Source organism: Trachypithecus francoisi, unplaced genomic scaffold (assembly GCF_009764315.1).
Source record: "Trachypithecus francoisi isolate TF-2019V2 unplaced genomic scaffold, Tfra_2.0 Contig01676, whole genome shotgun sequence".
Classification (NCBI taxonomy): domain Eukaryota; kingdom Metazoa; phylum Chordata; class Mammalia; order Primates; family Cercopithecidae; genus Trachypithecus; species Trachypithecus francoisi.
The window spans coordinates 1,812,107-1,825,772 of NW_022681448.1; the positions used below are offsets into that span (position 1 = coordinate 1,812,107).

The window sequence follows — 13,666 nt, forward strand, 5'->3', positions numbered from 1 at the left end:
GTCTTTAGTGTGCCTGAGAATGTGGGAACATACTTTGTTTTCTAGGTTGGAAAATCATTTAAGAGGTAATCTATTTTTAAGTAATAAAAATATCTCAGGCTAAACTTTCTTGATGCAGGGTCAAAATAGAAAACAGTTGCTAAAGTAATAATTTCAATTCTTTCACAAAAATTCAGACTGTTTTCTAGAAAGGGAGCTGTTTTTTTCCATCATTATTTCTGATGAGATTATCAGCGGGATTGAAGTATACAGTTTATTATTTCTGGTGTCTTTTAGGCATACACACATGGGAAGACATGCTGGACAGTTTGATCATTCAGTAGACCAGATCTACATGCGTGAACAACTGTAATTGTTAGAGTATTCTGCCAACTTTCTGTGTTTCTGACTTCCAACATAAAGCAGGTTTTAAAAATACCTTAAGAAAGATAGCTTTCACAAATTGTCTCCAAAAGAAAGAACAAAAAACCTGAAAAGGGAGAGAATACTTGCAGTAGAATGAAGGTGGACTTCTCGTTGACACCAGACACAACAATTAACTCAAAATGAGCCATACACCTAAATGTAAGAGCTAAAAACATAAAACTCTTAGAAGAAAACATAGGCCTAAATCTTAATGGCCTTATGTTAGGCAGTTTCTTTGGTAAGATACCGAAAGCACAGGGAAGAAAAGGAAAAATAAATAAACTGGACTACATCAAAATTAAAAACTTTTGCATTGCGAACAATGCCATCAGGAAAGTGAAAAGGGGGACCAGGCACAGTGGCACCTGTAATCCCAGCACTTTGGAAGGCTGAGGCGGGAAGATTGCTGGAGCCCAGGAGTTTGAGACCAGCCTGGGCAACACAGTGAGACTTCTAAAAATTAGCCAGGCGTGGTGGCACGTGCCTGCAGTCCCAGCTACTCAGGAGGAGGATCCAGGCTGCAGTGAGCTATGATCGTGCCATTGCACTCCAGCTTGGGCAACAGAGCAAGACTTCACCTCAAAACAGAACTCCAGCATGGATACTTACCTGGCAGGAGAGATACCGTGATTACAAAACTCTAGCATGGATGACAGAGCAAGGCCCTGTCTTAAAAAACAAAAATAAAACAATAAAATAAAATAAAAAGTGAAAAGTAGTTAAGTGTCACTCTCTATAAGGTGGAGTTGTTGAAAAGTTCTTCAGTTTCTCTCTTACAGTAATATTTAGATTAGTTTATTAATTGTCTTATATTTATTTTCTCATCATTGGTGACTCTCACCACAGAATTTAATATGATTTTGTTGCACAAAGTGATTTATGTAGAAACATCACATTTCCTGAAATATTGACTAACTATTGTCAGATTCAGGAATACCAGTCAGTTCAAAGCAAATACCTGTATTTCATTTTTTTCTTTTCTAGTTTCATAACAGATTAAACAAATAACTATATTTTTATTACAGATTAAAGAAGTAACTATATTTGTAATTGCAGATGATCCTTGTACAATGCAGTGGTTGGGCTCTGATCCCCCCTGCACAGTCACAAATTTGTGTAGAAGTTTTGACTCCCTAAAATGTTAAGTACTAGTAGCCTACTCTTCACTGAGCGCCCCCTGCACAGTCAAAAATTCATGTGTTACTTTTGACTCCCTAAAAAGTTAACTACTAGTAGCCAACTGTTGACTGGAAGCCTTGCTGATAACAGTTGATTAACGCATATTTTATATGTTACATACTGTATATTCATAATAAAGTTAGAGAAAATGTTATCAAGAGAATCATATGGGAGAGAAAATATATTTACGATTCATTAGGTGGAAATAGATCGTCCTCATTGTCTTCATGTTGAGTAGGCTGAGGAGGAAGAGGAGAGGTTGATCTTGCTGTCTCAGGTGGCACGGTTGGCAGAGATAGAAGGAGGTAGGAGAGGCATGCACACAGAAAAACATATGTGTCCAAGTGGACCCCTGCAGTTCAAACCCATGTTGTTCAAGGGTCGATTGTAATTTGCCTTTGTTGAGAGGTGGCTTGTATAAAGTAATGAAATAATGTAGGCTTTAAAAAAGATGTTATGGTGTTTTTTACTAATAGGGAGCCAAGAGAAAGGCTGTATCAGGATACCAGTCTCATGATGATAGTTCTGACAATTCAGAATGCAGCTTTCCTTTCAAATACACGTATGGCGTAAATGCATGGAAACACTGGGTCAAAACTAGGCAACTTGATGAAGATCTTCTGGTATTAGATGAGTTAAAATCTTGTAAGTGTTAATTTTGTTTCTCCTAAGTCCTATTTAAAATCAAGATTTCTGTTGTGGAGTACCTTTAAATTTAAAAAACATAAATGTAACTTAAAATACCTGTAAGAATGCATTTTATTTTTCTTCAGAGCTCTTACAAAGAATGTCAGAAAGTTCTTAACCTTAATAAGACAGTAAATAATAACAATTACTGATTTTTATTTTATGTATTTTTAGCTAAATCAGTAAAGTTAAAAGAGGATCTACTCTCACACACCACAGCTGAGCTTAACTATGGTTTAGCTCATTTTGTCAATGAGATCCGACGGCCAAATGGAGAGAATTATGCACCTGACAGCATCTATTACCTTTGCCTTGGAATACAGGAGGTTAGTAATTTGATGGCTGCTTTCAAGTATAAATTTAATAAGAAAAGTTGTGGTAGTTCTTGTTCCTGTAGCATTATGGAACCTTTATTGACTTACCAAGAAAGACAAAGAAAAATTTAGTCTATTTGGAAATACTATGATATTATAAAGGATTAGCTACTTTGTGTTTCTTCTGTAATGGAATATATATGTTCCTAAAAACCTTCAAGTTCTCCAAAACTTTGTACCAAAACCAAAAAGAATTTATGGGAAAAATAGGGTATGGACCGATCACTCAAAACTTCGGCATCTTTTCTAGCACATCTACAAAGTTATGTATTTGCCACCATTTATACATAAATGATAATCAGGATGAGATTCTTTCCTTACCGTTGCAGATAAATGAATTCACATTATAAGGCATGATATGTAGCCAGATCTGGCTGTAGATCCCTGTTGATCTACAGGTAAACAGAAAAATGTCCTGACTCTGTAAATAGGTCTGTTTCACTGTGTGCTGCTGATGTGTGGCTGTCTTGCTAAACAGTGTAACTACTCATTAATTCTTTGGCTATTTCATAAGAAGAGATCATTCTTTAGGGGTAAAGATAAACTTCATCCACATGTCTGTGGATTTGTTTTCTACAGTAAACATGGAGACCAACTTTAAATAATGACCTCTAGTTCTGAACAAATCCTACAGATTTGTGCCCAGAAGTCAGAAAGAATCTCCAGCTTCACATCCCATGTGTTTTGAAATCTGGTGGATGACAGGGGAGATCTTTTCAGAGTTTTGTTTGTAGGCCTAAAAGTTCATTGTATTCTGCTAACAGGTGTTAGATAATGAAATAAATCACTGAAAAAAACTAGAATTGTCTTCATTTGTGTTTTATTTACTTTTTCTTTAGGATAGAAATTTGCTTCAGATTCTGTAAGTGGTGGTGCAGATATATAGTGCATGGCTGTAATTCACTCTATTTGAGGACCATCACGTATCTTGCAGTAGCAAACGTGAATAGGTGTACTTTTTTATCGTTGTATAGGTTTACGTGTACTTTGAGCCTCATGCTTAGATGATAATATACGTCCACCATTCCACAAACCTCTGAAAACCAGAATTTTTTTCATGAAAACACACTCAACAGTAAAACCTAACTTAAAGGATTGTGAAGCTATTTTCTTTTTTTTTTTTTTTTTTTTTTTGTTGAGACGGAGTTTCGCTCTGTCGCCCAGGCTGGAGTGCAGTGGCCGGATCTCAGCTCACTGCAAGCTCCGCCTCCCGGGTTTACGCCATTCTCCTGCCTCAGCCTCCCGAGTAGCTGGGACTACAGGCGCCCGCCACCTCGCCCGGCTAGTTTTCTGTATTTTTTTTTTAGTAGAGACGGGGTTTCACCGTGTTAGCCAGGGTGGTCTTGATCTCCTGACCTCGTGATCCGCCCGTCTCGGCCTCCCAAAGTGCTGGGATTACAGGCTTGAGCCACCGCGCCCGGCCGAAGCTATTTTCTTTATTACTCTTGGTGTTAATACTCATCTATAGAACAGTCACCATAGAACTTCCTATAGGATTGTTAATGTTTCTAAACGAGTACAGTGTTTACCCACACCACTCTAGGAATATTAATGTATTATAATTATGTACATGCCCTGTTTCCCCTGTGAAACCCAGACACTTATGAATTCCAGACATGTGACTCCAGTGGTTCTGGCTGAAGGATTGAAGACCATGTGTGTCTTTCCCTCCTCTTCTTTTATTATACCTAGGAGGGAGGGGAGAGTGGGAATAGCGTTTATACTGTACCAGGCACAGATGAAATTGTCTTAGTCCTCGAGTTTCAGAACAATTTTATTACATATAAATCCTCTTAAAAACAAAGGGAAGCTAGGTCTTACTTTTCTTTCTTTTTCATACTGTCCACATAGTAGGCACTCATTGAGTTGGATGATTGTTGTGACTTTTTACACAATAAACCTCTAGATCCCATTTTCTACTGCTTTTGAATGTGTGTGTATATTTATTTATGGTGGTGAAACTTTTTTAAGGAGAACGTTTATATTTTAGAAATAATTCTGTTATCTAGATCAACTGGTTTTAAAGTGCTGTAGAGAGCACTAGGGTCGTGCCAGATTAACTCAGCAGGAAGAGAGGAGTTCTAGGCTCCTCTTGTTTTAATTCATTCCTGCTTTTTGAGGGCTGTGTTTTGGGTTATGTGTGGAATTTCATTTAGAAGAAGTTTCTGGTAGAACAAGGCTTAAAAACGTATTTAGATAATACAACTTTTAAAATCAATAGAAACAACAAAATACCTAGTTCCTCTCCCTAAAGACATGCTTTTTGCTCTTTTTAGCTATTTCCCCTGGCATTACTTGCATATAGAAATATAATTGATTTTTATATATTCATCAGTTCACTATTCTAGTAGGTGGTCTTGTATTTTTTAAATATATCTTAGAAATTTCTATATGCACAATCATGTCACCTATGAATAAGGACAGTTTTACCTCTTTCTGATCTTTCTTTGCTTTGCTTTACTGCATTGCTTAAAACCTTCCCCCATTTTTCTCTCCTGCCACCCAAACCCTAGTCCTAGTACAGTGTTGAATGGAATTATTGATAACAGAAACTCTTGCCTAGTTCCTGATAATAGAGGAAAGTATTTTGTCTTTGACCATTAAGTACAATGCACCCTTTAGGGTTTTTTTTTTTTTTTTTTTTTTTTTGGTAACTTCCTGTTACCAAGTTGAGGAGCTTTTCTTCCATTCTTAGTTGACCAAGGATTTTTTTAACTTTTTATTTTGTTGATGAGTTTTTTTTTTAATTATAAATGCTTATTGGATTTTGTCAACTCCCTTTTCTGCATCTATTAAGATACGGATTTTTCCTCTCCTATTAATAATGGTATGAATTTAAATTAATTTTCAGACATTAAACCAGCCTAGCATTCTTGGGATAGACTCCAATTGTATAATGTTATCTTTTTTATATATTGCCAGATTAGATGTGCAAATATATTGATGATGATTTTTGCAGACGTTCATGATAAGTAGTTCAAAGTTTTGTTTTTTAACGATAATTCTTATTTATAAAGAACATCGTTCTACGAACAACAACAACAAAAACTCAGGAAAAAAAAGTGATCAGAATATTATTTCTCACAAATAAGGCAACTAATGCCCTGGTATCTCAAAATCCTTTACAAAAAGGAGATAACTTCCTAAGATCTAGTCAAGGGGTTTTGGTATATTACTTTTTTTTTTCTTTTATGTTACTTTGTTTTTCTTTTCATCTGCTTCCATCTTAAGCCTAATTTCTTCAGCTGTAAGAGCTCCAACTTGCTTATTCTTTGCTTACTTAACTTTTTGTTTGATGCTGGCCACATGAATTTTAGTTTCAGTAGAAGGTTTCTTAGGTTTCACATCGGGTTTTCTGTAGATGGAATTAAAGTTTTGCTTCTTTGCTCGTCTCTTACCGAGGGCTTCCACTTGTTTAGCCTTTATTGCTTCCATTTTCTGCCACTGCTTCTGATTCACCTTCGAAAAGTTTTCACCACTAGCCAGTGGTGGTGGGAATGGTGTATATTCTTTCTTAACTTTTTTTTTCTTTGGTTCCTTGCATTTATTCATAGTTGTATGTTTGAATTGTGGCAGAAATCTCTCCCAGCTTTTGATTGAAATTCAGAATCTTTTGCCAAGTCTTTTAATCATTAAGGTTTTAATATTATAAATTGGCTACATATTCTTCATAGTATATAGGACTACTTTTCAAGCCTTTTATTTTTTTGAGACGGAGTCTTGCTCTGTCACTAGTCTGGAGTGTAGTGGTGCAATCTTGGCTCATTGCAACCTCCGCCTCCCGGGTTCAAGCAGTTCCTCTGCCTCAGTCCCAAGTTGCTGGGACTACAGGTACCCGCCACCACGCCTGGCTAATTTTTTGTATTTTAGTAGAAACGCGGTTTCACCGTGTTGGCCAGGATGGTCTCGATCTCCTGACCTCGTGATCCACCTGTCTCGGCCCCCTAAGTGCTGGGATTGCAGGCGTGAGCCACCGCGCCTGGCCAGTCTCAAACCTCTTTTTTAAGCCACTAAAAGGTTCAGTGACTGAAACTATGTTTCCCTCCTTTCTAATGGAGCAAGTTCGTTAAGAGTTTTTCAGTGTTGATCCTTTGAGACCAGTGAGCCATTGTCTTTTTACAAATCTCTTTATTTCTTACTAACTAACCTGTTTTAATGATGTTACATGCAACATCATCTGGAAGAGTTCGTACTGCCTGTTCAAATGAAACACTCCTTGCTAACTGTTTCAGATCTCTGGTTCCAGTGATGATATTTGAATCAAAAGTCTTCTGTTTTTTTTGTTTTGTTTTGTTTTTGAGATAGTCTTGCTCTGTCGTCCAGGCTGGAGTGCAGTGGCACCATCTTGGCTCACTGCAACCTCTGCCTCTGGGTTCAAGCGATTCTCCTGCCTCAGCCTCCTGAGTAGCTGGAATTACGGGTGCCCACCGTCATGCCCAGCTAATTTTTTGTATTTTTTAGTACAAGTCTTCTTGGTACTACTGTTCACGGAAGTAAGGCCTTGAGTGTAAATTCTCCAGGTTCTTGGCATTTTAAACAAAGGACTGGACAAAATGTACAAATGACAAAGGAACAAAGCAGGGAAAGCAGAAATTTATTAAAGCAAGAAAGCACTGAACAGGGTGGGAATGGACCCAAGCAAGTGACTCTAGGGCTGAGTTACAAAGTCTTCCGGGATTTAAGTACTCTTTTTGAGGTCCTTATCGGTTACCCTTATCTGGATGAAGGATTTGGTCTAATACTAATAAAAGACTGAGGTGAATTGACCCCCTGTGCAGATGAAGGGATGGTCCCTGCTTGGCCCATGGTCAGTCCAGGGCACTCCCTCTTTCCACCTGAGACCTGGCGGAAGGAAGAGGATTGTAGGGAGAGTAGCCTTTGCTTCATGGGCATGGGGAGATGGGGTTTTCCTTTTTGGTTCAACTTTAGGAAATTGGCGTTAATTGGCCTTAGGTTCCCTGCCCCCAGACCAGCTGTTTTCCCTTGATTCACCATGAATGACTTTAATTTCTCTACCTCCAGACCCCATTCTTCTGCCTCAGTTCAAGCAGTCATGCTGCCCTGGATCCAGGGCAGGGTTGCGTTAACAATGACGTTCATTCAAGGCTTTGCGCACCACTGGCCAGCACTCTTTCTAGTAAGCCTCTCTGTATTTTGGGAACAGAGTTACATAATTGCTTTCCTTCAGGAGTCCTCTGGGATTGTCCTCTTTGGAAAGAGCGGGTTCCTTCCAACCATCAGGAAGAGTAAGGGATTCCCATTCATCTTGGTCTCTCTGGCTTCCGCTTCTGGTTATGAAATTCACTGTTTAGAGCTGCTTTTTTTGGCCGGTTCAGAGAGGAAGACACCATTTTCAAATTGCTTCTGGTGGAGCTGGAAGTAAACTTGAAAGTTCTCTTGTCTTTACCTGGCTTTGGTTTGGGGGTAGTAGTGGCTTCATAAAATGAGTTGGGGCTGGACACGGGGGGTTCACACCTGTAATCCCAACACTTCGGGAGGCCAAGGCAGGTGGATCACCTGAGCTCAGGAGTTCTAGACCAGCCTGGCCAACATGGTGAAATGCTGTCTCTACTAAAAATACAAAAATTAGCCTGGCGTAGTGGCAAGCACCTGTAATCCCAGCTGCTTGGGAGGCTGAAGCTGGAGAATCCCTTGAACCTGGGAGGCAGAGGTTGCAGTGAGCCGAGATCACACCATTGCACTCCAGCCTGGGCAACAAGAGCAAAACTCCATCTCAAAAATAAATAAAAAATAATAATTTTTAAAAAAGTGTTGGGAAATATTCCTTCCTCCTATTTTCTGAAAGAATTTGTGAGAATTGGTATTCTTCTTTAAATATGCAATAGAATTCCCAGTGAAGCCATATAGGCCTAGGATTGCTTTTTGTGGTAGGGGTGGCAGGGTGTGGTGGGTGTGGTTTTTAATCACTTAATCAGTTCCTTTAGTTGATGTCAACTGTTTAGATTTCCTGTTTTTTCTTGCACCACTTTTAGCAATTTTGTCTTTCAAGAAATGATGCATTTCATCAAACTCGTCAAATTTGTTAGCCTAAGTTTGATAATACTTTCTTATTGTCCTTTCATTCCTAATACTGGTAATTTGTGCCTTTTTGTTTCTTAGTTTTTTTGTTTTTTGTTGTTTTTTTTTTGAGACAAAGTCTCACTTTGTCGCACAGGCCGGTGTGCAGTGATGTGATTTTGGCTCACTGCAACCTCTGCCTCCCAGATTCAAGCGAATCCCTGCCTCAGCCTCCCAAGTAGGTGGGATTACAGGTGCCCGCCACCATGTCTGGCTAATTTTTGTATTTTTAGTAGAGACAGGACTTCACCACGTTGGCCAGGCTGGTCTCAAACTCCAGACCTCAAGTGATCTGCCTGCCTCAGCTTTCTAAAGTGCTGGGATTACAGATGGGAGCCACCATGCCCAGCCTCTTTTTGTATCTTGAACAGTCCAGCTCAGGAATCAGCCAACCTTTTTGTTAAGGGCAAGATAGTAAATAATTTAGGCTTTGCAGACCAAAAGGTAAAACTTTAGACTGTAATATAGCTACTTACATAAAACTGCTTTAAATTGTAACCATTTTTAAAAGAGTAAAAAGCAATTCTTAGCTCATAGATTTGTAGGATTGGGCCCATGGAGCTAGCTAGGTCTGTATAGTTGGCCTAGACACTCACGTAGCTAAAGGTGTATCATTTTAATTTTTCTCTTGTTGTGAATCTGAGCCGTATTATTTCCTTTCTTAATTTGCTCTCTTTTTATCCAGCTTCTTAAGACGTAAGCTTAGATAATTGATTTTAGATCGTTCTTTTTCAGGAAAGCATTTAAAACTGTAAACTTTTCTCTCAAACTAGTTTACTTATATCACAAATTTTTATATGTTGCATTTGATTTTTCTTGACTTAAGGAAAATGGTATCACAGGAAGTTGAGTCTCTGGATTGCTTTTTATTGCATGGATTATTTAAATAATTAGGACTTCAATACTATTAGAGGTTTTGAGATCTAAGTGGATTGTGTAATGATTATGAAGTATGTCTTAAATAGGTTTTTTTCTCTCAGTTTTTGTTATTGTAAAATACACATAACATAAAATTTACGGTTGTAAGCATTTTTAAGGGTGCAGTCCAGTGGCATTAAGTACATTCACATTGTTGCGCAACCAGCATCACCATCTATCTCTAGAACTCTTTTCATCTTGCAGAACTGAAACTCTGTACTCATTAAATAATAACTCTCCATTCCTTCTCTACTGAGCCCTGTAAGCCACTGTTCTACTTTCTGTCTCTATGATTTTGACTACCACAGGCACCTCATATAAGTGGAATCATACAGTATTTGTCCTTTTTAGTCTGGCTTATTTCATTTAGCATAATATACTCAAGGTTCATCTGTGTTGTGTAGCATATGTCAGAATTTCCTGCATGTGTGTGTGTGTGCATGTGTGTGTGTGTGTGTGCGTGTGTGTGTGTGAGAGAGAGAGAGACTTGGTCTCACTCTGTCGCCCAGGCTGGAGTGTAATGGCATGAACTTTGCTTAGTATACCCTCAACCTCCCAGGCTCAAGTGATCCTCCTGCCTCAGCCCTTTCAGTGGCTGGGAATGTGGGCACGTACCACCACACCTGGCTAACTAACTTCTGTGTTTTTTGTAGAGATGGGGTTTCTCCATGTGGCCCAGTCTGGTCTCGAACTCCTGGGCCCAAGCAATCCACCTTTCTCAGCCTCCCAAAGTGCTGGACTTCACAGGCGTGAGCCACTGTGCCCGGCTTCCTTCCTTTTTAAAATAAGTTCCTTATGTATTTGATGAATGTTTTCTCAAAAAGTTGTTTTACCACTGAACTGCACATTTAAAAATGGTTACGATGGTAATTTTTTTGTTCTACAGTTTACCACAATTTTTAAAAATTGTGGAATATCTATTTTTATTATTGGATACATTTTCACAGCCTTGTTTTCAAAGACTGTGGTATTTATAAGCAGCTTTAAAAGTAATACTGAAACTCAGTGTAAAGATAAGATAACTAAAGTAAACTTCCCAGAAATCAGTGCTGTTTAATGTTAGTTCAAGATGTATACAGAAATAGAAGCTATTTTTGGAAGAGTGTGCATATTTTTCTGTTGGATTCATTAGTTTTGCTCACATCTGACAATAAAGATACAGTTGACAGGAAGTATGATTTTCTTCCATATGTCTATAGAACTATAGAAGAAACAATATCTTTTGTTGTAAGGACTAAGTCTAAGTCCTGTGAATGTAAACTGAAGTAAATAGTCACTTCCGTTTTGTACATTGAAAAATTAAACATAATTGTAAATAACTGGTACTGTATGAAAGGGGAGCACAGCCTTATTTTTTCTTGTTTTGTTTGTTTTTCTTATTCCTTCTTATTCCTTCTCAAAGTAACTGACTTTCCTCCACTGATTTTGTATAAGGAACGGTGGTTATTGTTAAATGTTCACATAATATGAAAATGTTTGAGGAAGAAGAAAAATGATATGAAATCCTGTGATAACCGTCATTAACATTTCATGATCATTCTTTCATACACTGTTTTACGTATGTGAACACATATCTGTCATACTAAATTCATTATAAATAGAACTATAGACACCTTTTTTTTTTTTTTTTTTGAGACAGAGTCTCTATCGCCCAGGCTGGAATGCAGTGGCTTGATCTTGGTTCCTCCACTTCCTGGGTTTAAGCAACTCTCCTGCCTCAGCCTCCCAGGTAGCTGGGATTACAGGAATGAGCTACCATTCCTGGCCACTTGGTCTCCCCGCCCCGTAGAGATGAGTTTTAGCCATGTTGGCCAGGCTGGTCTCAAATGCCTGATCTCAGGTGATCCACCCACCTCAGCCTCCCAAAGTTCTATGATTACAGGCCTGAGCCACCATGCCAGTCACTTTTTTTTCTTTAATCTCCCCACCTTATCACTGTTAGCTAGATGTGTGTATTTCTGTTTTTTTGTAACGTGATGAAAGAGATAATTTGGTCAGCTAGGAACACTAGACCATATTACACACTTCTACATCTTACTTTCTGTTCATCTACTTCCCAGTAAATTGTGGCAGTCCCTCTAAGCAGGAACAGGCCTGACTATGTCTATATCTCATTGTGTGCTATATCACAATTAATTTAGTAATTTCCACAATGATGAGCGTTCTGTTTGATGAAATTTTGCTGTTATAGACGGTGTATACTTTCCTTCCTCCTCTGCTTCCCTCCTGCCCCACACAAATCTTGTATAATTATCCTGAAGAACGGATACGTTTATTTCTGAGATATGATTCCAGAAAGGGTATTATTGGATCTTTTTTTTTTTTTTTTTTTTGAGGCGGAGTCTCGCTCTGTTGCCCGGACTGGAGTGCAGTGGCCGGATCTCAGCTCACTGCAAGCTCCGCCTCCCGGGTTTACGCCATTCTCCTGCCTCAGCCTCCCGAGTAGCTGGGACTACAGGCGCCCGCCACCTCGCCCGGCTAGTTTTTGTATTTTTAGTAGAGACGGGGTTTCACCGTGTTAGCCAGGATGGTCTTGATCTCCTGACCTCGCGATTCGCCCGTCTCGGCCTCCCAAAGTGCTGGGATTACAGGCTTGAGCCACCGCGCCCGGCCCTATTGGATCTTAAGAAAAGTATATTTTTTATTTTTAAAGATATTAACAGATTTCTTTCCCAAAAAGTTTGAGGATCTTTGTGTTTATTGACCATTTGCTTTTCTGTGAATTGCCCCATTGTTTATCTTTTTTAGTTTGTGAGTTTCTTGTTTATTACAGACAATAAGTTTTTGTCATTTTTCCAAATTTTTCTCCAGAATTTTTATTTTTTACTTTCTACATGTTAAGTCTTTTACATAGAGGGATATTTTTTAAAGAAGAAAGAACTTTATTTACTAAAATAAAAAATATAGTAAACTCACAGTGTGACTTGTTAATTTAATTTCTGTGTAAATGGGTAGTTTTCAAATAATTAAATTTTATTAAAATACATAGAGGATTTCTAAACTTGTTTAATCTTTATTCAGAGGACCTTAAGAATTTTTGGGTTTTTTGTTTTTTTTTTTTTTTGAGACGGAGTTTCGCTCTTGTTGCCCAGGCTGGAGTGCAGTGGCGCGATCTCGGCACACCACACCTCTGCCTCCCAGGTTCAAGTGATTCTCCTGCCTCAGCCTCCTGAGTAGGTACCTGGGACTACAGGCCACCACGCCCAGCTAATTTTGTATTTTTAGTAGAGACGGGGTTTCACCATGTTGGCCAGGTTGGTCTCGTTCTCTTCACCTCGTGATCCACCCGCCTCGGCCTTCCAAAGTGCTGGGATTACAGGCGTGAGCCACCTTGCCCGGCCTCTGTTTTTTAATAGCAGTGATGAGGTTGATTCAGGCTATTTGAATCCTTCTTTCATTGGTTAATTTAGCAAACATTAAGCGCTGTTGTATGCTGGATGCTGGACATTGGAGTATGCTTTGGAGACTGAGATAAGCATGTTGACAGCTTACATTTACTGTTTACTGCTTTCCGTGCACTATGCTTGCTACATGCTTGATGTGTCATTCAGTCCTCTCAACAACTTTACTATAATTATCAGCATTTTTTTATGAGGAAGTAAAGTTACTTGCCAAAGTTACACAGCTCATAAATTTTGAATCTGGTGGGCAGTTTGAATTAAAAGCCATTACAATATGTTCCACTCAAAAGAGTTGAAATACACAGACAAATAATATTTAAATAATGTTATGTTCATGGTGTATACAGACTTGGTAACACAGAATTGGGACTAATTAATTCTACCTAAGTATATACAATGAAAAAGTATATGAATGTAGATGACATTGAATTTTAAATTTTAAATTGAGTTTTGAAGTACATACAGAAACGTATTCAGCAAAAGGATGAGAGAAGGACAATGGCAGTACAAGGGCACAGTTTACCAGGAACCACTTAGCCTGGCTGGAAAGTATAATGTGAAGTGGAGAAAGCTTTGGGGTATTGAGGTTGGGGGCTGCGGTAAGTAAGAGTCATACCACAAAGG

General features: G+C 38.6%; 1 protein-coding gene across 7 annotated transcripts in view; it reads left to right on the forward strand.

Annotated features, from left to right (window-relative positions):
• Positions 1-13,666, forward strand: part of ZMYM2 (zinc finger MYM-type containing 2) — a 130,892-nt gene that overhangs the window by 105,545 nt on the left and 11,681 nt on the right. For all 7 annotated transcript variants that reach the window (XR_004433872.1, XM_033197318.1, XM_033197292.1 and 4 more), the window contains 2 exons: positions 2,061-2,229; positions 2,446-2,597. Coding sequence is in view for 6 of the 7 variants with exons in the window: in XM_033197318.1 (XP_033053209.1) it covers positions 2,061-2,229; positions 2,446-2,597 (321 nt within the window). In the remaining variant the exon portion in view is untranslated. The remainder of the gene's footprint in view (positions 1-2,060; positions 2,230-2,445; positions 2,598-13,666) is intronic.